We start from the raw sequence: 25,040 nt of genomic DNA, 5'->3' as shown, positions 1-25,040 counted from the left end.
TCCAAACTTCGACATTTGTCTTGGAGGAGTCACCGAATGAATATATTTTGCAACCCACGAGAATAACGAGACAACGTTCAAAATTAGAGATTGGCTATAATAAACAAACGTGCTTTTTTGTAAAAACATGGAATCGGGAGTACTCCATTCTGTAATGACAACAGATATAGAAAAATATTCGTGAAATAGCGTTATCTATAAAAGATTCTGATATGTTGTCATTTATTGCCGGAGGAGATTTAGTCGCTCAGGAGGCACACTACCGCCCTATACCATAACATTTGTCATGCACGATACTTAAACAAAACAAGCTTGAAAAGATGTCACTGCATTTGATAATCATGATGTCACAGTTCTTGAAAGAAGTCGAGCTTTTGCTAACATTATCTCTTTTATAGAAGAGAACCCTGCAACAAATGAAAATGTGACGATCGACATGAACCACTGTGGAGCTTATTTCCAGAATTGTCAAAAGTGTCCCAAAAACTCATCAAATGTTCATGCAAGAGAGAATGTATCGGCACCCGATGCAAGTGTTTAAGGTCCGGTTTGCCTTGCACGGACTTGTGTAGATGCGGTGTGTTTGTGTGTGTGTGTGGGGGGGGGGGGGGTGTTAGGTCAGTACAGTAATGAATAAAATTCTCTCTCTCTCTCTCTCTCTCCTCTCTCTCTCTCTCTCCTCTCTCTTCCCGCTCACTCCCTCTCCTCTCTCCATATTTATCTACTAGTTAGGTTAGTATGTAAGGAGTAAAATCCTCTCTCTCTCTCTCTCTCTCTCTCTCGTCTCTCTCTAGTATCTCTCTCTCTCTCTCTCTCCGTATCTCCCGCTCACTCCCTCTCCCACCTCTCCCGCTTTTATCTACTAGTTACAACACGAAATAACCATCAGTTAGCTACCGTAAATGGTTACCGGTGTATTTAGATAAGTAATGCTATAATATAGGAAAAAATAAAAGTGCTAAAAACGCACTGTTATGATAAATTGCCAGAGTGGTTCTATATCAGGTGTTATTTATACGGGTCATAGCTACCTATATGCCAATTTTCAGGATTTCAACCCCAATGTGCACGCTTTTAGCCTAATTTCCCCCAATACAATGAATATGAAGAAAATATATATTTTTACGCAGTTATTTCCCTTGTTAAATATAGCTGTAATAGGTATAATCTAAGGCCTTAAACCGATACGTTATGATTGATTGCCAGAGTGGTTCTATATCAGATGTTTTTTTACATGGGTCTTAGCAACCTGTATGCAAATTTTCATGCTTTCAACCCGAATTTGCACGGTTTTAGCCTAATTCCCCCTACTAAATGTGGGGATATCACTTTGAAGATGATGAAGAAGCCAAGATAGTAGTGAAAAATTGGCTCATAGCTCAGTCAATCTAGTTTTACGAGGACGGAATACATGACCTGACAAAAAAGTGGACTATGGCTATTGAGAGCGACGGAAACTTTGTTCTCGGCTAATGCCTAGCTTTAATTTGAGGTATACTGCACGGTACTGATTCAATTTGTTTTAAAGTAATAAGCAGTCCCATTACTTTTTGGCTCACTCTCGTGGGTATTAAAATTATCCCAACAATCGGGAAAATCTGTGGTGTAACGGTAGCACGTATGACCGATAATCAGGAGGTCTGAGGTTCGATCCCCAGTGGAAGAAGACTTGATCAATTGGGAGGGTGTTTTGTTTCTCGTATTTTTCTTTCTCGCGTTGTCTGCCTGCCACCGTTTCTTACACGCCTTTCCAAATAAAGTAGATACTCCGTGGGAATATATTCCTTTACCCATTCCAAGGCTCCAAAGTCTCACAATGGCGATATCATGAGACCCCACTAAAATGGGATTTCTGATTATTTTAGTCTGGGACTTGATTAGTCAGCTCACATGAAATCCGATTTTTAAAAGTCCTTGACAGAGATAGTCAGAGACTAAGGGCTAGTCCCCATTCATGAAAACGCCCCCCCCCCCCCCCCCCCCAAAAAAAACAAAACAAAAAAAAAAAACAACAATAAAACAACAACAACAAAAAAAAACCCAAACAAAAACAACCAAGTAATCTCAATCCACATCAAAGACAGATCAGCATTGAAATAGAAAACAGAAAGAAAGAAGATCTAGCATAAGTAACCTCTCCGCCTGCAATGAAAGACCCCACCCAGAAAGACAAGATAAAGCTACAGAGAAAGAAAAAATATTAACGGAGATATAAAAAAACTGCTACCAGTTATAGCTACCATCAACCTCCCGCCACAAAAGATAGAAACAAACAACGGCAAAACGAAATTTTCATATTTTATTAATGACGACAGACAATGCATACATTCACACTAAGAGATAAAGAGCTGTATTTCAGACCAGTATTCATTTACCCACCTCTCTTATATTCGTGGAGGGGAAACGGCCTTGAAACGTGTAAAGGTATAATATTATCTTCCTGAAGATGTTTGGAAATCAGATCAGTAGTTCTTGAAAGATGGCGAATAACACAGTTCTGAAGAAATATTTATTACGTGAATGGGGAAAAACATATTTAGGTATTCTAAAAAGTTTCAGCTGAAAAGAAAAATAGTTCAGAAAGTGATAAACTCCTTCAGAGTTGACGAGGAAAGATTAGATTTGATTTTGTTTACAGTTATTGGTGAAATGATAAATGAAGGCAACCATCAAGTCTCGTTTCAATCTTTTTTGTTGTAAGAGATATAAAATGAGTTTTCAAAATTTAACATTCTGATAGACAATGCGTCAATTTCTCAAAGTTGGTCAATATGGATGAAGTAAAAAAAAAAGAAAAAAAAAAGATGTTATGACTAGAAGCAGTTTTCTATCTTTAAAATAATTACATCCGAAATTTTCCCTGGAATGGATCCTAAATTCGTTATTAATTGAAATGAAATATAATAATTATATATAGGTTGGGTCTGAGCAGCTGTTTAAGATTTATTACCTAACAACTTAGCATACTGATTTTCAAAAGAAAATAAATAAAAAAGAATATAAATGAAATGTAAAATTGAAAACCTACCAAAGGCACATAAAGAAGAATGCATATATGACAAAATAATAAATCAATAACTTCATTTGATCTACTGAAGTGGGTTGTATAATAATATTAAGGTATAAAAATTCATAGGATTTATCGCATAGTAATTAAATAAATAAGTAGTATATAGATTCGTGAAAAGCAAGAAAAAGAATTTAATGGTGCCATGACACAAATTTCTGTCATCGCCTCAAATAAAAAGGTAACAACAGATTTGGCAAAAATGCAAGTTCATAACATCCAATACAAACATAATTAATTGTATTGTGAATTTAAATCAACCTGTCCTAACACTTTTGTGAAAAATACAATATTAAACTTCAAACTTATAAAAACTAATGGAAAAACAAACCCCTGATCAATAGAATTGATCAAGATAGTTCCTTACTTTATAAAACTTTAACTTGCAAAATAAAGCAGCCTCAAGTGTCTAATCTGAGTTTACCGTTGAAACGGTTGGCAAGTATACCCCAAACAAACAACAACACCCCCCCCCCAAAAAAAACAAAAAAAAACCAAAAAAAAAACACAACAAACAAACCCCACCGAATAACTATATTTGAAAAACAAAACAAAACAATCAAACAAAAACAAAAAGAAGACCACTGAAAGTGTCTGTTTCTAATTTTGCATTTCTTAAAAGAAGTCTTTAAATAGTTTAAGGGCACAAATGATATGCCATTTTTCCTAAAAATTAAAATGAATCATTTTAAGGGCTAGCTAAATCAGATTAAACACAGAATGTTTTTCATTGATCCTTTGTTCGTAAATTCATTGAGCATACACACACACACATACACACCAGTTGAAATTCCAGGACTATTCCATTTCAAGACGACCCGACCAGAATAAATTTGAAAACAAAGCTAAAGCCTTTACCTAGTATTCCTAGTCGTATCTTAAATATTATTTTTTTTAGGGGGGGGGGGTGTAAAATGTAGGGAAGTCAGGCAGAGGCAAAATATCTAGCTGCCATCGAATGCTTGGACCTATAAGAGAGATGACATTATTTCTAATGTTTGGACAATAAATGGGTGTTTTATTACAAATCTGAAAAGTCGATTATGATACAGATTCATATTCTCAATTGGGGAACTACCCACCCAAACATTCGGTCTGCAATGCAAACGCGTTACAAGTTTGACCTCAAGGCGGAGAAGACTGAGTGTACATCGTTTTATTTTCTATTGCATTTTTCTCTTTACTATGTCGGACACTTGTCTCATAAATACCTTTATCGATTTATATCTTGCACCACTGCCTGCTCCCCATTTTGTGATTTGTTTTTTTGCAAGAAAATGCTGCTGGTTGCTGAACGTGTCTAAACAGAATTTTTAAAATAATGGAATTATTTACACAAATGTACATTTTGGTAAATTGCATTGTCAATGGCCATTCAAACAGGAACAGTTATGAGTACCAGAAAAAGTGATTTATATTATAACACAATGTGAGAGTTCATTTATCATGAACTCATCAGATTATATATATGTATATAAAAAATAAACAAAACAAGTTTCATCATGGATGAATGAGCAATTTGAAAGAAAAATTCTGAACTCTAAATTCTCCGTTAATTACAGCTTCAAAATATACATATGAATATGACGATACAACAAGAAGAAAAAATATGTTGTTATAAATATTTACGGTCAATCCAGAAAGTATAATGGAGTGATCAAATTCTTTACGTTATTCCCTTTTTTAGTTATCTTAAACTATCTTCCAATAATAGACATTCTGGAATTCATTTCTTTTAAAACTATTTTAAAAAATAATTAATCTCAACACAACAAATCATAAGCAAGTGTGAAAAAACATTGTTGGCAAGATTTCATGGTCCTCAAGATCCTTTCTGGCGTGGTGAAATTGTAAAATAATTCAAGAGTAACGTTGGAGAAGAGTAATCTCAATGTATTCTCAGTGTGTTCTTTTCTGTTGGCAATTTCTCCTCTTTGTCATATTTCACAGTGAAAATAATCAATCAAATAGACGTGTTTCATCAGCCAGTCACAGCTATCCATTCAATCCACATGCATCATCTCTCACTTGATTTAACTCACCAAAATAACGTTATTTTCTTGCCCGTCTTCTCCTGATCGGATTGGCTGTGAAATTAGAAATTTGAATTAGATTTAATTTGCTCCCTTTGGCATTTAAAACAAATCGTTCAAAGATCTGAATTACACATCACACATATTGCTATTTAAGTAACAACAATTTGTTAATTTAATTAAAGAATGATGTGTACTGACATGATAAATATCCCAAAACAACGTGTGTTGATATATAAATGATTGGTTTTCTCCAAGCTTAGCAATTACAGAATTTCGAAAACTATGTCACGTTAATTATAAACAAAGAAATACGACTAGATACAATTTTATTGTATTTTGCTTTTGTTTTTCTTTTTTCTTTCTTGGGTGATTGTGTTTGTGCGAGGGACAGAGAAAATGTGTTATGGCGCGCGCGTGTGTGTGAATGGGGGTGGCTCTGTTGCAAAGTCATTACCAGGAAGCTTACATATTTTAAATAATTTTGCCACATATCGGATATGCAATAGGTATCAAAGCACAACTAAAATAAGATTAAGACAAAAAAAATACACTAAAAGAATTAGAATGCTGTTACTACTTTTAACTAAATCAAATTTAAAACAAGCTTACCAAGTTTTTGTTTACTACCCACTGTTCATCCACAATAAATTTGCACAAGTACTCTCCAACAGGGAGATCCATAAAGCCAGTAAATATGTCACCCCTAGCAGGACAATAAAGCAATGTTAGTTATGCCTTATAACAAGATTTAAAAAAATTCTCACAACTTCTAATGACACTTTGTACATACATGTTTCAACACAAGAAACCATTAGAAAAAATACGTAATTCATAATATTAAGGAATATTTATTTCCATGATAAGTAGGACTCTGGGTTGTCATAAGTACAGCACCTTAATGAGCTATGACAAGTTAATATGGTCAAAGCACGACCTTTACCCTGTCAAACCCGTTAACGTTTGATGACCAACTAAATACGATATCATCGATTCATGCTACCTCAAACCAAGTAGTGGTAAATTACATAATTGTGGAGAACCTGGGGGCAAACGTGTAAAATAAAACGGCAAAAAGAATAAAAACTTTAGGTTAAATCTTTCTCTTAATGTCAAAAGTTTTACACACTACAAACAGTTTAGGCTATTTTGGCGTAGTAAAATATATTGTGAAATATAATTATAATTTCCCGCTAAACCGATGAGCTGAATAATGATCTATTTGAAAACAATAATTCATCATAATTTAATTACCAGAGGCTGAAAACCTAAAAATAAGCCAAAGAGCTATGGAAAAAAAGTGCTTTAAACAAATTGAAACTGACAAAGTTAAACATGTTATGTAAACAAAATACAAAGGCGTACAAAAGGTGTCAAGAATAGCAGATAATAAATGGGCAAAAAATATACTGCAATGGCAGTCTCGGGTAGGAAAAAAAGGATAAATTAAGACACCGAAAATGAAATGGAAAGAAGACATTCTGTAATAAGCCTGTACAACCTGGCATACAAAAGCTGCAGATTGCCGTGAATAGAGAAGTCTGGGAGAAAACTACTTCTTGCTGTGGAACCCTGGTGAGAATGATTATCATTAGGATTTATCGACAATTTGGAATACAATATCTGGGGACAGAGGTGTCAAGACTTATGGAGACGTGCCTCGGCCTAAAACTAAAATTGCGAGAACATGCATATCACAGAAATCATTGACAACAAATTAGATGGAATTTATATGTTTTTCCCTACGCAGGATAACCATTTAATATTTCGTTTGTATATAGTCAAAATGCAAACATTGTCTTGGCTCACTCATGTTTCTCGTCATGAGACACAGGCAAATACCGTTATGCAAGGGACCTTAGGGAGGCAGAAGGAGATGACGGCAAACAAAGTGCTGGATGGATAATGTAAAAGAATAGAAAGGGACGGAGAGCCCAACACTAATAAGGAAATATAAGGATAGATCTGGTTGGAGGGCCCTGACTGCAAAATCATCTCTCATGTCTCCTCTACGATCAGCTCGGTCAGGACAATGAGGTGAAGTTTAATTGTTCTTTTGGGAACTTTGAAACTATTATGTCATGCCACTTACTCCTTTGACAATGCAATATTCTCCTGCCAACTGTTGAATGTTCCACTGACTAACACGGTATCTCCACCATTCTCCCATTTGAATTCTGTCCTAACAGTGGACGGCGTTGATTCCTGTTGAGAAACGTACATTTTACATGTATTATGACTTGTAACAAAGAAGTAAAGCGCATTGGTAAAAATGATTACACATATTATTACGCATTCAAAAGATAAAGGAAATTTTACAAAGATGTGAGAACATGAATATATTTTTTAAGGAGTTAATGGCTGTGTGTGTGTTTTTTTGTTTTTAAGGGTTTTACGGCGCTTGCAACCCATTTAGGTCATATCAGCGCCGGTAAAAAGGAAGAAAATTGGATAGTAAAACATTCTAGATGTGCAATTAAAAGGACTTGAGGCAAACGTAAGACAAAGGGAAATTGTAAAAATAGGGGACAGATGTAGATTCCAAGAGCACACTATCAGTGTACTTAGTTTGAGATTAACTAAATGTTTCAACCAGACACCAGCACAAGATCTCACTAAAAGGAATACACAAAAATGTTTACAAATAATGTTAAAAATAAAATAACAGTACATAACAGAGAGATGGATTACAAGGAAAAAACATCATCTCCTAAAACTATAACTATACATTCAACTGTTTCCCTCCCAGCCAAGGACCTCGGCCAAGGTCAGGACTAAACTTAGAAATCTCATTCCAATTTTGTTGTTTTGTTTTTAAGGGTTTTACGGCGCTTGCAACACATTTAGGTTATATCAGCGCCAGTAAAAAGGAAGAAAATGGGATAGTCGAAAGTTCTAGAATTACAATTAAAGCACCCAAGAGAGAGTAAGACAAAGGGGAATTGGGAACAAATAGGGATCAGATGTAGATTCCAAGAGCATACAATCAATGAACTTAGTCTGGGATCACCTATAAGTCTCACCCAGACACAAGCACAAAATCCAACAAAGGAATACACTCAAATGCTTACATTTCATTATACATTAAAAATAACCAATATAATAATACATACCAGAGGGATGATTTACAAGGAAAAAAATGTCATCTCCCAGAACAATCACCATGTATTTGACTGTTTCCCTCCCAGCCAATGACTCCGGCCAGGGTCGGGACAGAACCAAGCAATCTCATACCAAGACCAAGACAGAAAGCATGTTGGAAAACAGATATAAGGGGATAAAAGACACGGTAAGTACCTCCCTGCCCACTGTGGAGGTAGGGAACCCCACCCAGAATCTCATTCCAACACAAAGACAGAAAGCAATTGGAAAACAGATACAAGGGGATAGAAGACGCAGCTAGCACCTCCCAGCCCACTATGGGAGTTTGGGAACCCCACACATGAGTTACTGGCTCTTGATTACAACCGTTTAGAGGATGTCAGCGCCAGAAAGAGATAAATGATAGAACAATTGAAATAATTTAAAGGTTATAAATCAAATAGTGGGTGCAGTTCAAACAAGAACACAAGCAGATCGTGTCCAGACTATAACCATGTATAAGATCCAACTCAGATAAGAGCAACTTATCTTTGCCAAAAGGAATACATTGCATTCAGACGGTAGTAATGACAATTTGAGAAGTTGACATTCAAAATCTGCTTGGTCTCTTTTTAATCATTCAGAAAAAACAGAAATTTCAGAATGTTCCACTTTTATTAAATAGATTTCTTCTTTGCCGCATAGAACAATATCCTGGATGTTTATGAAGTTCAACATTTTCCTGGCGATTTCAAGGTCTCAAATAGATATTGATAGACTTTTAACAATTCAGAAAAGTGTCTGTCAGGCACTAATGATGATAACAAGAAATGCAATGAGTGTCTGGCACTTTTCTACTTACTTCACTTCTTGTTATTTTAAACATTTAATACCGGGAAGTGAATTACTGGGTTTTGAAAGACATCGAATTTCAATAACTATATCAATGGTGAGCTATAAAGAGATAGTTTAAAGAAAAAAAATCCTCTTCCATAAAACTAACACCGGCGTGACTGTATCCCTCCAAACAAAAGATCGCAGGCAAGACCCCGACATAACCAAACCATCCGTCAGGTAAATGCCAGGCTTTGAGGATCACAAATAAACTTAAATTAATAAAATCTAATTACATAATGTACGGCAAACTAAAGAGGCAAAATACAATAATTACTTGAGCTGCTGTTTCTCCGGTTTCTGCAGATGACCCATCGGCAGCTCCAGTTTCCGCCGTGTCTGAGGGGGTAGCTGGAGCACTTTCTTCGTTCAAACTCTGGGATCCAGACTGGAAGACAAAAGCAGTGAAATGTTGGTGTTAATATTATAATTATGTGTTTAATTTCGAAAGGTAAAGAAAAGATTTCTAGGCGTAATCTGATGAATATCTTTATGAAATAAAAAAACCACAAAAAAATATATAAATAATTAAAAATACAAAAACACTCCTTAATCAATATATGTCTTATTTTGTGTATTTCTTTTTAAAAAAAATCAAATTTACATTCCTGGTTATATCATGCGTAAGATACACTTTCATAAAAAGAAAACTATTTGTATAACTATTACTCTTATGTACCAATGAGTCTATAAATTTCGATACTCTCATTTAAATTGCTGCACCATTATTTGAGTTACAAACTATTACTATTACAAATATATACATAAACACCATTTTAAAAAGATTCATAATACGAACAGCATTTACATGCGATTGTTAACCCTTAAACCTTTAAAATTTACTTCTTATCACATAGCTTACTGTTTTACTGTTAGTATTTACAATACGATTTTAAAAAATACACCTGACGATAAAATTGTTTAAAGGAATATTTGTATTTTGAAATAACTATCATTAGATAATGATGCTTGGCAATGTATAGCGGAAAAAGATGAAGCAAAAAGTTGAAGGAATATCATGAATATAAAGAGTTGCGATTTCATAAACACAGGAAATTGGTCATGAAACGTCAAAGGAAAATAAAAAGAATAGGAACAAAAATAGGAAGAAAGAAGAAAAAAGTAAATAAAGAAAAGAAAAGTAAATTTTCAAAAAAAGGAACAGTTAAAAAAAAAACAGAAAAAAGGGAAAAAAATGTATTCTTATGAAAGACTTAAAATTGGAACAGTTTTCAGGATTTAAATTTGAAATCTCCTCTTGGCTTACGAAAATTCACTAATTTCGATAGAATAAAAAGGCCTTGACAAACCTTATCATAAAAATCTCTATCAATTCAATTTCATAGATTGGAAATTCATTTCTATTCCCATCTGCGCATTCATTACCAGTGAAACCATGTTTAGTAATGTGACCCCTGTTCAGCTTTTTACTGTGTATGTTATGTTTCTCTTTATCTCAATAAAATCCTTGGCGCAGTGAAATATCAATGATAACATGTTTGCCTAATGTAGGATATTTCTATCTTATTGAGATGAAGAGAAACATAACATACACAGTAAAAAGCTGAACAGGGGTATATATACATATACATATATATATATATACATATATATATACATATACATATATATATATATATATATATATATATATATATATATATATATATATATATATATATATATATATATATTAGTGCACAAACAAAAAGATAGGAAACTTGCAAGATTGTTTGATGAACACAACCTCATTTGTTTTCTAAAAAAGAGTTTCATTAAAAAGTCTCATACAATTCGATGTGAGAGAAGGAGATTTGAGAAAGAAGGGGAATAAAAGAGGAAAAATCAAGGCAATCCGACTTTATAATTACAGCCGAGGAGAAAGAAATAAAAAAAAAGAGAGGAAGAAAGAAAAAAAGAAAAAAAGAAAGAAAAAAAGAAAGAAAAAAAAACAAAGAGAGAGAGAGAGAGAGAGAGAGAGAGAGAGAGAGAGAGAGAGAGAGAGAGATAGAGAGAGAGAGAAATAGAGAGAGAGAGATAGAGAGAGAGATAGATAGATAGATAGAGAGATAGATAGATAGATAGATAGAGAGAGAGAGAGAGAGAGAGAGAGAGAGAGAGAGAGAGAGAGAGAGAGAGAGAGAGAGAGAGAACGCTCTCAATGAACAAGTGCTCGAAATTGAAAGTGTTCGTGAGACAACATTGAGTTCTAATAATATACATATTTTAAAACATAAATATCATTGTAGGGATATCCCTAAAAAGATAACACCCGAGATATTCTATTGCTAAATTTACCACACAAAGCCCATCAAACAGGATAGTGGCCAGCATAAAGATGTGTTGTGGAAAGGGTCCACACAAGAAAGGCCCATCGATACATCAATACGTTTATCTCTCTTACTTCTCTATCCCTCGAAAAATGGAGGATACCTCGAGCTTTATTAACGGTTTGAGCGAGCTTCGGAATTTTTTTAGTAGGAGTTTGCACCTGTTCAGCTGGAGCTGCCGATTCTTCAGCAGCTGGAGCCTCTTCGGCAGCTGAGGTCTCTTCGGCAGCGGGTGTTTCGGCAACTTCTGGCTCGGGGGCTGGCGTTTCTTCAGGCGCTGATGGTTCCTCAGCTGTAGCAGGGGTTTCTTCTACAGGTTCAGGTGCTACCTCTTCTGCGGGTTCCTCCTCCTTGGCGGGTTCTTCTTTGGCGGGCTCTTCTATGGCAGGTTCCTCAGCAGCGGGAGCGGGGACTGGCTCCTCTTTATTTTCTTCTGCACTAGGCTCTTCTACTTTTGGTTCTTCTGCGGGGGCGGCAACTGGTTCTTCTTTGGCGGGTTCAGGTACAACTGCCGGTTCTTCAGCCTTTGGTACAGGTTCTGACGTTTTTTCTTCGGATGGTGCTGTTGATTCTTCTGATGGTTTTTCTGTTTCCTCTTGGGTGGGTTCAGCTGTTTCTGATTTTGCTTCTGCTGCCGGTTCATCGCTCTGTAAGGGAAATATAATTATTATAGAACAGAATAATGCGATTGCACGAATTTGCAATTAAATCTAATATTAAAATATTGAATCTAAATTAACTATGAGCTACATCTGCAATCGATAACAATGGTGTAAACATGTACCCCCCTTTCCCCGCCCTCAATTCACATAGAAGTGATCGTAGGAGAGTGAATAATGAAATAATGTATTTTTCGAAAGTCCATTCCTTAACCTGTAAAATAATTATCAACATACAAGCTTAAAACATCCCTAAATAATTAACATAAATGAAATTTCCCGATATATCTAATTCGGCTGTATTGATCATGATTTTAAAAATACAGTATAGTTTCCTAAATGCAAGACATTTCTCAACAAAATGATCATTAACATGGGAAAGTCAGTATCAAAATAAATTTTACATTAAATAGATTAACAAACTTTTGTTGGCTCTTTCGGAAAAAAGACCGCCTGTAGAAATCCACCCCGGTCTTACAGACTGATCTTACGGTTAGCTTTACGGTTTTCGGGGAATTTTTTGAGTTCGCCAATACGTAGAACATTTTTAGTCCGGTCATGGAAAAAAATGCAGTTGTTATTCAATAAACGTCGTACCAGTAAATTTAAATCACTGACACATCATAAGTGCATCAACAGCTTTGATAGTATACGGAATATTGCCTTTTTCAAATTTCTAACAAACTACAAGGGCGGGCCGATATACAAGTACTGTTTTGTTATAACTTTTTCGTTTTCAACAGCACATACAAACATAATACACGAAAAGAAAGCTTAGAATCTCAGTTTTACGTATCGTGCAATTATAATATTTCCACATACTCGCCACAACGAGCAATAACACAGAGCTGCTAACGCCGATCTAGTTGGCGCATGCCGTCAGCGTAGAATCCATGTGATTTTGCTCGGCACCATCGACTAATATCTGAAACTACCTCCAAAGCACTGTTGTAACAGTTTCATTGCAGATATTTCTTGAGCTGAGGGAACAAGAAATAGTCAGATGGGGCAAGATCCTGGACTATATGCAGGGTGCTGAAGGGTCGGAAGTTTGAACTGAATTAATGCGTCTTGAGTTTGACGACTAGTGTGTGGTCGCGCATTTTCATGCTGAAATATCGAATCTCTCTCTATAGCTAGGGGAATTAGGGTAAAATTGTGCAAATTAGTGATGAAAGCACCAAATTTGGTACAAAGTAACTTGAGACCACTATTAATCGATGTTGATATAGAACCACATTGAGAAATTCCTCTAACAGTGTAAAATAGGGAGATGAAAATCCGCCTATATGAGCTATATTAAAACAAAGGGACGTAATCCAGGAAATATTTGTTGACAATTCGGCGCTTTAATAATATATTATTTTTAGTCCGTGTAAGCGGTTGATTATTTTGGCTTAAATAATTATCATTGTTAAAAATGTGACTTTATGTGATATAGGACCGTATGGGCCGGTAGTATAGCTTTATTATGAGGACTGGAAGGGTGGTGGTGGGAGAGGAGATGGTGCTGGTGTTAGTTTTTATTGTGTTGTGTTGGTCGTCATCGTGGTGAAGATGATGGAGGAAGTGATGTTGGTGATAATGATGATGATGATGAGGTAATTGTGGTGATAATAGTAGTGATGATGGTGATGATGATGATGATGTTGATGAGGTGGTGGTGGTTGTGATCTTGGTAGTGATGATGATGATGATGATGATGACGAAGATGATGATCAGGATGATGTTGTGGTAGTGGTAGTGGTAGTGGTAGTGGTGATGATGATGATGATGATGATGATGATGATGATGATGATGATGATGATGATGATGATGATGATGATGGTGGTGGGGATGAGGATGAGGTGGTGGTGATCGTGGTAGCGGTGATGATGAAGATGATGATGATGATGATGATGATGATGATGATCATGATGATGATGATCATGATGATGATGATGATCATGATGACGATGATGATGAGTATGGTGATGATGAGGTGGTGGTGGTGATAGTGGTAATGATTATGGTGATGTTGGTAACTATTAATTCCGAAAATGAAAGACTTTCTTGGTGACGTATATTAACATTTTTAGATGATGAGGATCCAACAAAAATCATATTTATTAGACAAATGACTGTGGAACACATTTTTCTTGGGAGGCTTGAGAGAATTCAACAGCAGCCTTTTCTAGTTTATTCTGATCTCTTTGAATTATTTTAACGGCGCAAGATAAGCCAATACCTCGTTGTCAGCCTTTTTTCATGGCAGTGTGGTCAAGAACTATATGTTGTCTTATTGAAGGCTAAAAATGTTTCCTTTCCTGAGATTAGCTGTCGAGGCCTGGTTGTCTGTCTCTGAACCTGATTGGGTGAACATACGACTGGGTGCAACTTTCACTGCATTCTTTGCTATACATCTTGATGAATTCTGACAATTTATGGACTCTCTCTCTCTCTCTCTCTCTCTCTCTCTCTCTCTCTCTCTCTCTCTCTCTCTTTGCTCTGTTCTATACTTGGATGTTTTATATATAGCATGGCTCCAGAAAGGAGCGCTTTTGTGAAACACAACGAATAACAGCTTGCAACAACCTAACAAAAAACATGAATAAACAACTCCAAACAGATGCTATATTATTAGACTTTAGTAAATCATTTGATAAAGTCAATTACCATACTCTGGCTATTAAACTGCGGAGATATGGAATCATGAGTAATACACACGACTGGAAAATGGATTTTCTCACTAATCGTAAACAACTGAAAGAGCAATGTCAGACTCAGCTCCAGTACTATAGGTGTGCCCCTAGGTACCGTACTGGGTCCCCTCTTGTTCCTTATTTACATCAATGATTTGCCTGAAAGATTGCCACTAGGACTGAGACTATTTGCGGATGATAGATAGCCTTTTGTACAGAGCATAAGAAAGACTCAGAAATTCTTCATCGGGACCTTGATTCCAGAAAATTACCAATTAAAGAAAGATAATACACAATACACAACAACACACTAGAAGACGTCACCAAAGCAAAATATCTCGGAGTAACGATAAACAATCGCCTGACCTGGAAAGACCACATTGCAAACATATACAGGAAGGCAAACTCCACCCTGGGATTCTTGAGAAGAAACCTTTTCGGCTACAAAGTAATCATAAAAGAGAAATGCGATAAAGTTTATGTTAGACCAACACTCGAGTAAAGCGGTAAGGTATGGGGTCCCGATCACACCTCCGAAATTAGGTGAATAGAATCAATCAAAAAAGTTGTAAAATTCGTTCAACAAAATCCTCAACCAAATTAAAGTCATATATGACACCCCATTTGGAACCATTGAAGGAAATGAGAGAGAAGAATAAACTAAATGTATTTTACAAAGGTCAGAAAAACCAGGTCAGGTGTCATTACACGGCCTCCAACAGAACAAGACGAAACCTGGCAAATTTATGTTGCCACAATCTAGAGTTGACTACCCTCTTCACTCGTTTCTGCCCTCAACTATAAGACTTAGGAACAATTTGGATAACTCCCAGTAAAACAATTGAGTATGCTGCTGCTAAGCCTTCCACGAGGAAGTTTCAGCTTGAAGAGGAAGAGGAAGAAGAAGAAACAATTTCAGCAACAGCAAAACTAGAACTTTGTTTGTTTTAGTAATATTCAGCATTTTTTGATGTTCATAAAACGGACATGACAAATCTTCTGATAATGAACTCCCTGCGCAATCAAATCGGCATTTGAGAATATGGAGAGAATCTGGACATCGTTTATAATTTCTGCAGCCACGCGGATATTTTCGTTCATGTCTTTTGTCATTATTGAATGGAGGGAAGTTTCATCTTATTGTTGCGAAGCATACAATGTGTCCTATTTCTTATGGTAACGTCATCTGAGGGAAAACGCATATTCTGTCTCCTTGGACAGTGGGATGATGAGAGATTGTCTAGATCGGGATAATTTAACACGTTTTCTTGTTATTTCTCATTTTTCACAGCGAGCCTTCTGATTTTTTGTGGCCGTATATCAAGAGCGTTATCCTCAGAACGGTCTTCAACAGACAAATCTAGCTTGTCACTATCATTTGCATAATCCATTAAAAGACTTAACACCATTAGAACGCTACGCTACAAAAGTCACGTACCATTGGCCACAATATTTCCGTTTTGACAGAGCTGGGCATTCTAATTTTTATTTTTTTAACCTCTTGACAATTTAATCATTTTGACCAATCCACCTCAATACTGCACTTTGCCATTATATAATTGTCAGTAGTTAGTACAAGATTTAGTACATTGTCAATGCCATGATTTAATGGGTTAAGTGACTTGATCACGGGATTGTTGGTGATGGGGTTGAGGCGGTTCATGACGGTCATGTTAAAGAAGATGACGACACGGACATTTTCAACCTGAAATTTGATTTGAACCATATTATTACGCAAACCACAATAATAACATAACTGTATTGAATTAGTGTGACACATAAAATTGATGCTTAAGCGATTTCTAGTTGCTCGGTATGCTGCTAATGATGATGACGATGACGATGATGATGCTGATGATGATGATGATGATGTGATGATGATGTATTGATATGTATTATATTATTATTATTATTATTATTATTATTTTATTATTATTATTATTATTATTATTATTATTATTATATTATCATTATTATTATTATTATTATTATTATTATCATTATCATTATATATATTATTATTATTATTATTATTATTATTATTATTATTATTATCATTATCATTATCATTATCTTTTATTATTATTATTATTATTATATTATTATTATTATTATTATTATTATTATTATTATTATTACTATTATTATGAGGTGGGTAAAAGGCAACAGAGTTCAAGTAGACACCGTTTCGTGACCTCGCCGACCCGAAAGCAGACGACACAAGTAGCAACCACAGAATGCGATGCATTGTTTATAGATATCTTCACATGAGCGGGAGTCTATTAATATTTCTAATTTAATATGACATTAAGAAAATAAAAAAATTATACTCTTTGAAAGTTATCGGAATATACAAAAGATATGAGAGGGAAAAAATCATTTGTTTTTTTGGGTTTTTTCGTATTCGTATTCGACCACCAAAACTTTGATTTCGATTTCACAACAATCTCATGTTCCGCGTTCCAATGCCGGTAAAATTTGAAAAAACCAAATTGATATGCTTTTGGATTAAAAACAAATACTTTTGAAAAATATGTTACTCTCTTGGTAAATGAATGAATTTGATAAGTTGTATGTTATGAATAAATTTTAGTTAATGATAAGTTATACTTCCAATTTCGATTTAAGCAACTGTGTACTCGGTACCGATGACGTAGTCTGTGACCTTTTGACACCAAAGCAAAATGTCGTTGTGAAGGCGGCAAGTTTCATCACCACTGTGAATTTTTACACGATTTAAATTGCTGATATCTCAGCTCTTGGAGTAATGAGAAAGTGGTTCTATATCACAATTTAAACCTGAGAGCACGAACTTTTTTTCATAAAAAAATCATGATCATCACTAATTTGCACAATTCGGGGGTTTTGTGTCCCTAATTCCCCCAGCTACTACCACCTCGAACCAGTTCGTGTCTGTTTCTGGGGGCTCGTAGAGTTGAAACAGATTGTTCAGAGTTCACTGTTTGCCCTTGTCCAAGAAATTCCATGTGAACTTTGCCTTCCATGTCCCAGAAAAAGAGACAATGACTTTGAATTTCTTTGGGCTTGGAAAAGCTTTTTTTTCCTGAATACACAACACAGTTTGTACTTTATACAATCATTTATGAGTTGTTCCTTTCTAATATTGCTGTTCAGGGATCAAACATTGAAAGTAGCAATGTTTAGATTTAACGGGGTATCCATTCACTTGAAAAAAAGGGAAGCTTTAGACATAATAGCCGAAGCTCAGTGCCAACAGGTGTCAGCCATGTTCAACGGATAACGTAAAAGTCGTACAAGAAGCATGAGAGAAACACAATCTTTTCGTAAACGCCGATATAACCGACATTACGAAACTTGACAAAGATGACCAAGAGTGGAAAAAGATAAAAAGGTGGGATCGTTAATAGGAGACAAAGAAAACGTAGAACGACGAAAAGATCTGTCGATAGCCACTCTCAATAAGCTAACACGTATGGCTGAGAGACAACAAACTAAAAAGAAAAAAAATAAAGCTATACAAATCAGTGCTTTTTTACAACTGTGGAGCATGAGCAGTAACAAAAGCGAAGAAGATAAACTAGATGCCTTCCATTGGAAACAACTAAGGAGAATTATAAATATCCACTTCCCAACCAAAATAAGTAACAAATCGCAGTACATAAAATGCGAAGAAACACCGCTATCGATTCAAATTTTGGAAACAAATGGAGACTATTTGGGCATATCTTAAGGAGAGACAAATATTCCAGCTAATACGGCAATGGTGTTATTCTTTACACCAAAGGGACATAACAAACACAAAGGCAGACTCACAAGAAGAATATACACTACGATAAATAAGACCCCAAGCGCCTAGATGGCACACAAGACCCGAGATGCGAAAATGTTTTAGAACACCTGAGGTCCATCGCAGCAGACCGTCACCAGTGGAAAGAACTCTCAAAAATAAGAGAAGCTACCAAAGCGTCCCAGTCCGGAGATAAGGAGGCGGTCGACAAAAAGTCAAGTAATGACTGCACTTTGGTTTCCAGGTTGTAGTGGTGGACCCAAGATTCATCACCAATCACAAATTTCTGCAGAAAGTTTCTCCTTACTGTCACATCATTTCAAATGTTAGGTACATATGCCTTTTCTCTGCGCTTTCATTTCTGAAGTTAGCTGTCTTGAGACATCGAGCAGAGACTTTTCAATAACCCAAGAGAGATGCCACGATATGGAGTACTCGTTCTTTTGAAATCCCAACTTAATCAGTTTTACGCTTTGATTCGCCCTAATCATACGGTCAACTGCTTCTTGATTACTCGTATCGGATGCAGAAAATGGCCTACCTGATCGCTTTCGATCAAACACTTTAGTCTCTGTTGGGACATCTTCGAAAATTCTAACCCACTTTCGAACTGCGCCATCAGTAATAGACATATCACCATAAACGACCTTCATTCTTTGATGGATGTTTGCTGCGTAGCATCCTTCTGCTTAAGAAATTCAATAACAGTGCCTTGTTTCACGAGAAATTCATTTTGTGTCGCCATTGTCTCGACCGCGTTGTCTTAGTAAGATTTGGAGAACACACAATTATGAGCACAAATGACGTCACATGAATCAGTTGTACATGAGTGTAGAAGTACAGTTGTACATGAGTGTAGAAGTATAGTTTGAAAATGCGTGTGCAAAATTTCATATGTTTTGATTTATGGGCAAACGGTACTTAGATATAATTATCTGTAACATCACACCAGAGCTAGATTTAGAGAGACAAAGTGATGACATTCTCGCAGACTTTTCAATAGTGTTTGATTATGTTCCCCAATTTATTAGCGGCTTGTATATTTCCACAGCTCGGTAGGAATTACGAATAACACCACAGTTGGTCGACTGTAATGGCTTACCCTATGTATATTATTATAGAGGAATAGCATCTGCTGTCCCCCAGCGTTCAGTATTCAGGCTAACACTTTTCCTTATCACCATATCCGACTTCGGGGACAATATTAAAGCAATAAATGATGTCCTCTTGTTTGCCGATGCCAAAACGTTATAATATCAACTCTACCGCAATGGGAAACACCACGCCTCGTTTTGGCATAGATAAACTTGAGTTGTGAGCATGTATATAGAGGAAAATCCACAAAACGTGCTCAAAGCGCTTTACAAGAAGTCACTAGCCAACAGCAACACTTAACATTCAGAACGAGTCATGACGTCTGTTAGGTGATAATACAATGTTTTTCAGACAGAGACAACGCTGTTAAGACACCTGAGTACAGGTGAGAGAATGTGAGTAAAGAGCTTTTTCCAAGGACTCAACTATGCGCCTCTCGGGACTAGAACCCAGGACCTTTCAATCCGAAGGCAAGTGTCATGCCAGTAGACCTAGGCCGCACATATTTACGGTGGGTGCAAAATAAGGAAAGAAAATGATTGTGGCAAATCACTTCCTGCATGATCAATTTCTTGAAGTAGACTCAGATAAATACCTCTGTGTTGAACAATCAAAAGATCTCAAATTGTTTTGATACATGCACACTACAAAGTTGCAATCTTAACCCATGTTCTATAACTATCTAAACAAAGTGGTATTAGGCACTTATGCGCTCCTACTCGGAATAATATGTCTACATAGTGTGGGATCCAAAGCCAGGAGGTCTTACCAACGCAATTGAAACTTTACAAAAAGACAAAGAACATAAAGGGTATCTGCAAACATTTCTCACCTAGCACTAGCGCATCATTCCGTGTTCAGAAACTTTGCCTAAAACCTTTGAACAAACAACGGAAAGAAAGAGAATGATGAAGATTATACAAAAGGCATTCTAGACGTCTTCGTGCTCCATCGCTTTGCCCGCACCACCACAAGTACAAAGACGCCACAGCAGAAAACCTTACATTGGTATCGATGCACATAATTTTTCACCTCAAAACATCCACTTGTGGAATTATCTAACAGAGAAGCGCATTGTTGCCAAAACTTCTGTCAGTTTGTCAGACGGATATCATAGCATCATATCTGATATGTTGAACATATCTGATCGATATTTGCCTTTCTATAATTAAACGTAAACGCCCCCTAGGCATATAACTGTGATGACACGATATGTAGATTTGCCTTCTAACCTGCAAGGCTTCAACATTCCGGCGAAGACGAAAAAGTGAGCTTTTATATAGGGCGATATCCATTAAATGTGATCAAACTGCTTAAAAAGGGGCCACAAGCTAAATCAGCAAGACGAGACACGAAGACCCAGCAATATTTTTATTTTCTTTAAAATCAAGCAAAAACGCCTTTTCCGACTAGGTAATCACTTATTAACACCAGGGTATGGTGAGATAAAGTGATTAAACAACATCTTCCAAGGACTAAACTTTGCGCCGTTCATGGCGGGAATCGAACCCGAGACCTAAGTGTCACAAGCCAACTATCATACCATTAAACGACAAAATGGATTCGAGACGGTTGAGTACACACATATGAGTCGTCTCAGGAAAATGAAAAGACACCAAAACTATACTTTTTTAAAAAGTTAGAAAAGACAGAAAATTCAGAGTTTTGTAATTCTGAAAATTCTGCTAATTTTTCTTATTCCAAAATAACATTAAATTGACGCGGTGAGTCGAATTATATTGACAGTAGTTATAATTCTTACCTTGGTCTCTTCTTTAGCTTCTCCGCCTTCTCCACCTTCTTCTACTTTGGCGGCCGATCCATTCTCCTCAACTTTATCCTTTTGTTCGGAGGCGCCTTCCCCAGCCTCCTGCTGTTGTTCCTGGGTGGCCTCTTCATTCCCCGCTTCATCTTCTCCCTTCTTGTTCTTTTTGTTCTTTTGCTTGCTTCCCTTAGCTCCCATTTCTGGCAGTGACTATGTAACAAATTGTTAAACAATATTCTCTAAAACGTTCTTTTTTGAAGTTATATCTTGTCCTCGCGGTTCAAATGATCATCAACCTGTTGAAAAAGAGAGAAAAACATACTGGTTAAAATACGATTAGGAAAACAAATTTGGGGGTCTGCCCCGAATAATGACACTGGTCCGGCATTGTGTCTTTGAGTAAGACGCATAACATGTATCTACCCACTCCACTAGGATGTGAATGACGAGATTATGGCAAAAGTACAAAAAAGACGACTGACAGACGACTTATACTGTATGGGATATACATTTGACGACAACTCGGACACAATGGATTTGTTGGACAGTCATAATTATGACCGGTGGTTGTAGTGATCACGACAGAGTCTAGTTTTGAGAGACGAGATTCAAATCTCGTGAAAAGATGGGAAATGGAGATAGAAGCGGTAAGGAAACAAAATTATGTGATGGGATGCCCTTCACTGCTAGGAACTTGTGGTAAGACTCCCGGAGAAAGCGATGGTAATTATTGTGAAAGGTGGTTGTGGAACAGGAGTGTCAACGGTGGTGGTTGTGGAAGATGGGTAAGAGGAGGAAGAGGAAAGGGAGAAAGAGGGGGAAGAATAAGGACGGAGGCCGCGTGGATTAAGAGATGGTAAGAGGGAGGAGAAAATAGATAAAGGTAATGGGGAGGGGGAATGAGGAAGAGCAAGAGAAGGAATGAAAATTAGAATAAAAATGAGGTCGAGGGACAGTTGTAGATGAGAAAATTCCAAGACAATAATTATAATATTAATATGAGGTTAGGCTTACAAGAAGTGAAACATAAGTACCTAGCAAAATAACCAAGTAACTCAGAGCAATCAGTGCAAAGTCATGCTAGGACTGCCTCTATCACTGGCATTAAGATAAATGTTTGTATCAGAGTCCGAAGAAATAATGTCTCCGAACCAATACCGGGATGAAGAAATCAAGGAGTACAATGCTATATTAGAAAATTGATAATACAGGAGGATGATAATGTTGATGATGGTCAAAATAACGTTGATGGTGAGCGACGGATCATTAGAGTTCCTGATGAGGGCAGTGACGTAGGCAATGATGATGATGAAGCCAATTACTGGGTGACAATTTAGAAGAGTAAAGAATCTCAGCTGACAAAATACCACAACCAAATGAAACACAAAACGCACACTTGCGTTGAAAGCAAAATCACCGTTCATCTCCATCGAAAACTCGCCAATACCAATGAATAATCATTTGTGACTTAAATTGAAATGTGCATTTTCTTACACGTTATCCAACTATTAAGAAAATACCACCTTAACGTGTATCTGTGTGTTAATATAAAATGTAAAACGTCTAAATTTACATCTGTGTGCTCCTGACTTGTGAACACATCTTTGTGAATCTGTATCACTTCAACTCATCTCACTATAGTGTTGTGTTAATCAGATACAACAAACAAAAATAAAGAATAACGATCAAATAACAGTGTGCAGAGTTAAACGATAAAATACTGCTCTTAGTTACAATAATTAGCAGTCCTATTGTCAACATAACATAGTCCCACAATCGTCAACGTGTTAACAAACATCAGCTCAACAAAATCATTCTAGTGGTGTTGACAGCTGGGTAAAATGCGGTTGAAAGATACGCACACATATACACACAGACACACACAAACAAACACCCACACCCCCCCCCCCCCCCACACACACACACAATATTATAATATCACTTATTATGTATATTCAGAAAACTGTGGAATAGCACATTTCAGTGATAAGAAACGAAAAAGAGTGTGGAAGTGCGAGATGACATACAAAATAAAAGCAATCGCGGTGAGCGGAGTAGGGGATGTCATACAAATCACTATAAACAATTCAGCTCATCGCTAACGTTTTGGTTCTCTAATCTCTTCATGCACTTTTCTGCTCTTTTCTTTTCTGACACGAGATACCTACACTAAGAACTGATAGAAACTAAAAACTACACTAATGTGAGTGTGAGTGAGTGAGTATATATGTGTGTGTATGTGCATGTGCGTGCGTGGGTGTCTTGAAATTCATAGATTAAACTGTGAACTGCAGTCTGAATCCTCTATTTCAGAGTCTACAAAACGAAGAAGAATAAGTAGTAGTAGTAGTAGTAGTAGTAGTAGTAGTAGTAGTAGTAGTAGTAGTAGTAGTAGTAGTAGTAGTAGCAGTAGTAGTAGTAGTAGAAGAAGAAGAAGAAGTAGTAGTAGTAGTAGTAGTAGTAGTAGTAGTAGTAGTAGTAGTAGTAGTAGTAGTGGTAGTAGTTGTTGTTGTTGTAGTAGTAGTAGTAGTAGTAGTAGTAGTAGTAGTAGTAGGAGGAGGAGGAGGAGGAGGAGGAGAAGAAGAAGAACTGTGAGAATTAATCACCAAAATGGCTGTCTAAAAACTTTAACAAAGAACTGAGTGACGTCGATTTTGTTCCTATTATATCGGGCAGTCTTGCAAAATGAATTGACGCAACAAAGCTTAAAATGAAATAATCACTTTGTTAGACGTCATGTATAGATAGCATGCGCTTGGCTAAGAAGCTCACAACATTGCCATCCGGAAGTATAACGGCCCAACACACAAAATTATGTTTAATCGAACGTTTATAGTCTCGACAATACAGTTTAGTGAGAATTATAAACGCGGATGGCAAAAACCAATAACAAAGACCTGAGTGACATCAACTTCGTTCTATCTATAATCAAATCATATTGTGTGTCAAAAAATTGTGAAAGATGTTAGGAATATAGAAGGCCGACTATTTCGGCTGTCGTACGTATTCAAGATTGCTATGGATAGTATGCGCTTGGCTTAGAAGCTCACAACATTCAGGAAGTATAACTGAACAACAAACAATAATATGTGTAATCTTGAACATTTATAGTTTGCTTTATACAGTTTAGTGAAAATTACTCATAAACGCGGATGGCAAAAAGCAATAATAAAGACCTGAGTGACGTCAACTTCATACCATTTGGGACTAAGAAGCCACCAACAGACACTTAGATAACCACGCTTTGTGTGATAACTAGTCACCCATTTGGAGGTATAAAAATATTAACAATGGTCAGAGAGAGGTCGATATCAGTCAAGTTATTGTTTATAAACAAACAACCATGTTTGTTCGAGCACGTGTGAATGTGTGTCGCATATTCCATGTTTTGATTGGTCAAAATATCTACTAGTTAACTGTCCTGAAGTCGGGAATTTTAAGGAATCCAATCCAAATTGGAGAAAACGCAGCTGTCGAATGTGGCCCGGATATCAAAAGACATAAAGCGTTCACATGCGTTTCGCATGTAAACATAGTTATCCTAACATTGCTCCAGTATTGTTATGAAGATAGCTCAAATATGATTATCACTATTATATTAAGGCCTTATTGTTATGTAATAAAAAATGGACTGAAACATGCATTTCTTTATTATGGAAGTGAAAT

At 36.3% G+C, this 25,040-nt stretch overlaps 1 protein-coding gene and 1 long non-coding RNA gene across 12 annotated transcripts in view; both read right to left on the bottom strand.

Moving 5' to 3' along the window:
- The window catches only part of LOC144958845 (uncharacterized), a 155,131-nt gene that overhangs the window by 127,986 nt on the left and 2,105 nt on the right, over positions 1-25,040 (bottom strand). The window lies entirely within an intron of this gene.
- The window catches only part of LOC144958789 (uncharacterized), a 125,737-nt gene continuing 102,982 nt past the window's right edge, over positions 2,286-25,040 (bottom strand). For 10 of the 11 annotated variants that reach the window (XM_078890996.1, XM_078891003.1, XM_078891035.1 and 7 more), the window contains 6 exons: positions 21,372-21,670; positions 11,480-12,052; positions 9,353-9,463; positions 7,193-7,305; positions 5,713-5,806; positions 2,286-5,154 (listed from right to left, as the gene is read on the bottom strand). In XM_078890996.1, the coding sequence (XP_078747122.1) occupies positions 5,101-5,154; positions 5,713-5,806; positions 7,193-7,305; positions 9,353-9,463; positions 11,480-12,052; positions 21,372-21,572 (1,146 nt within the window). In that variant the 5' untranslated portion in view covers positions 21,573-21,670 and the 3' untranslated portion in view covers positions 2,286-5,100. The remainder of the gene's footprint in view (positions 5,155-5,712; positions 5,807-7,192; positions 7,306-9,352; positions 9,464-11,479; positions 12,053-21,371; positions 21,671-25,040) is intronic. The other variant, XM_078891076.1, reaches the window with a different exon arrangement.

Source organism: Berghia stephanieae, chromosome 1, assembly GCF_034508935.2.
Source record: "Berghia stephanieae isolate SIO BIC M18660-M18661 chromosome 1, UCSD_Bste_1.3, whole genome shotgun sequence".
Classification (NCBI taxonomy): Eukaryota; Metazoa; Mollusca; class Gastropoda; order Nudibranchia; family Aeolidiidae; genus Berghia; species Berghia stephanieae.
This window is presented reverse-complemented; position numbering and strand designations above follow the sequence as displayed.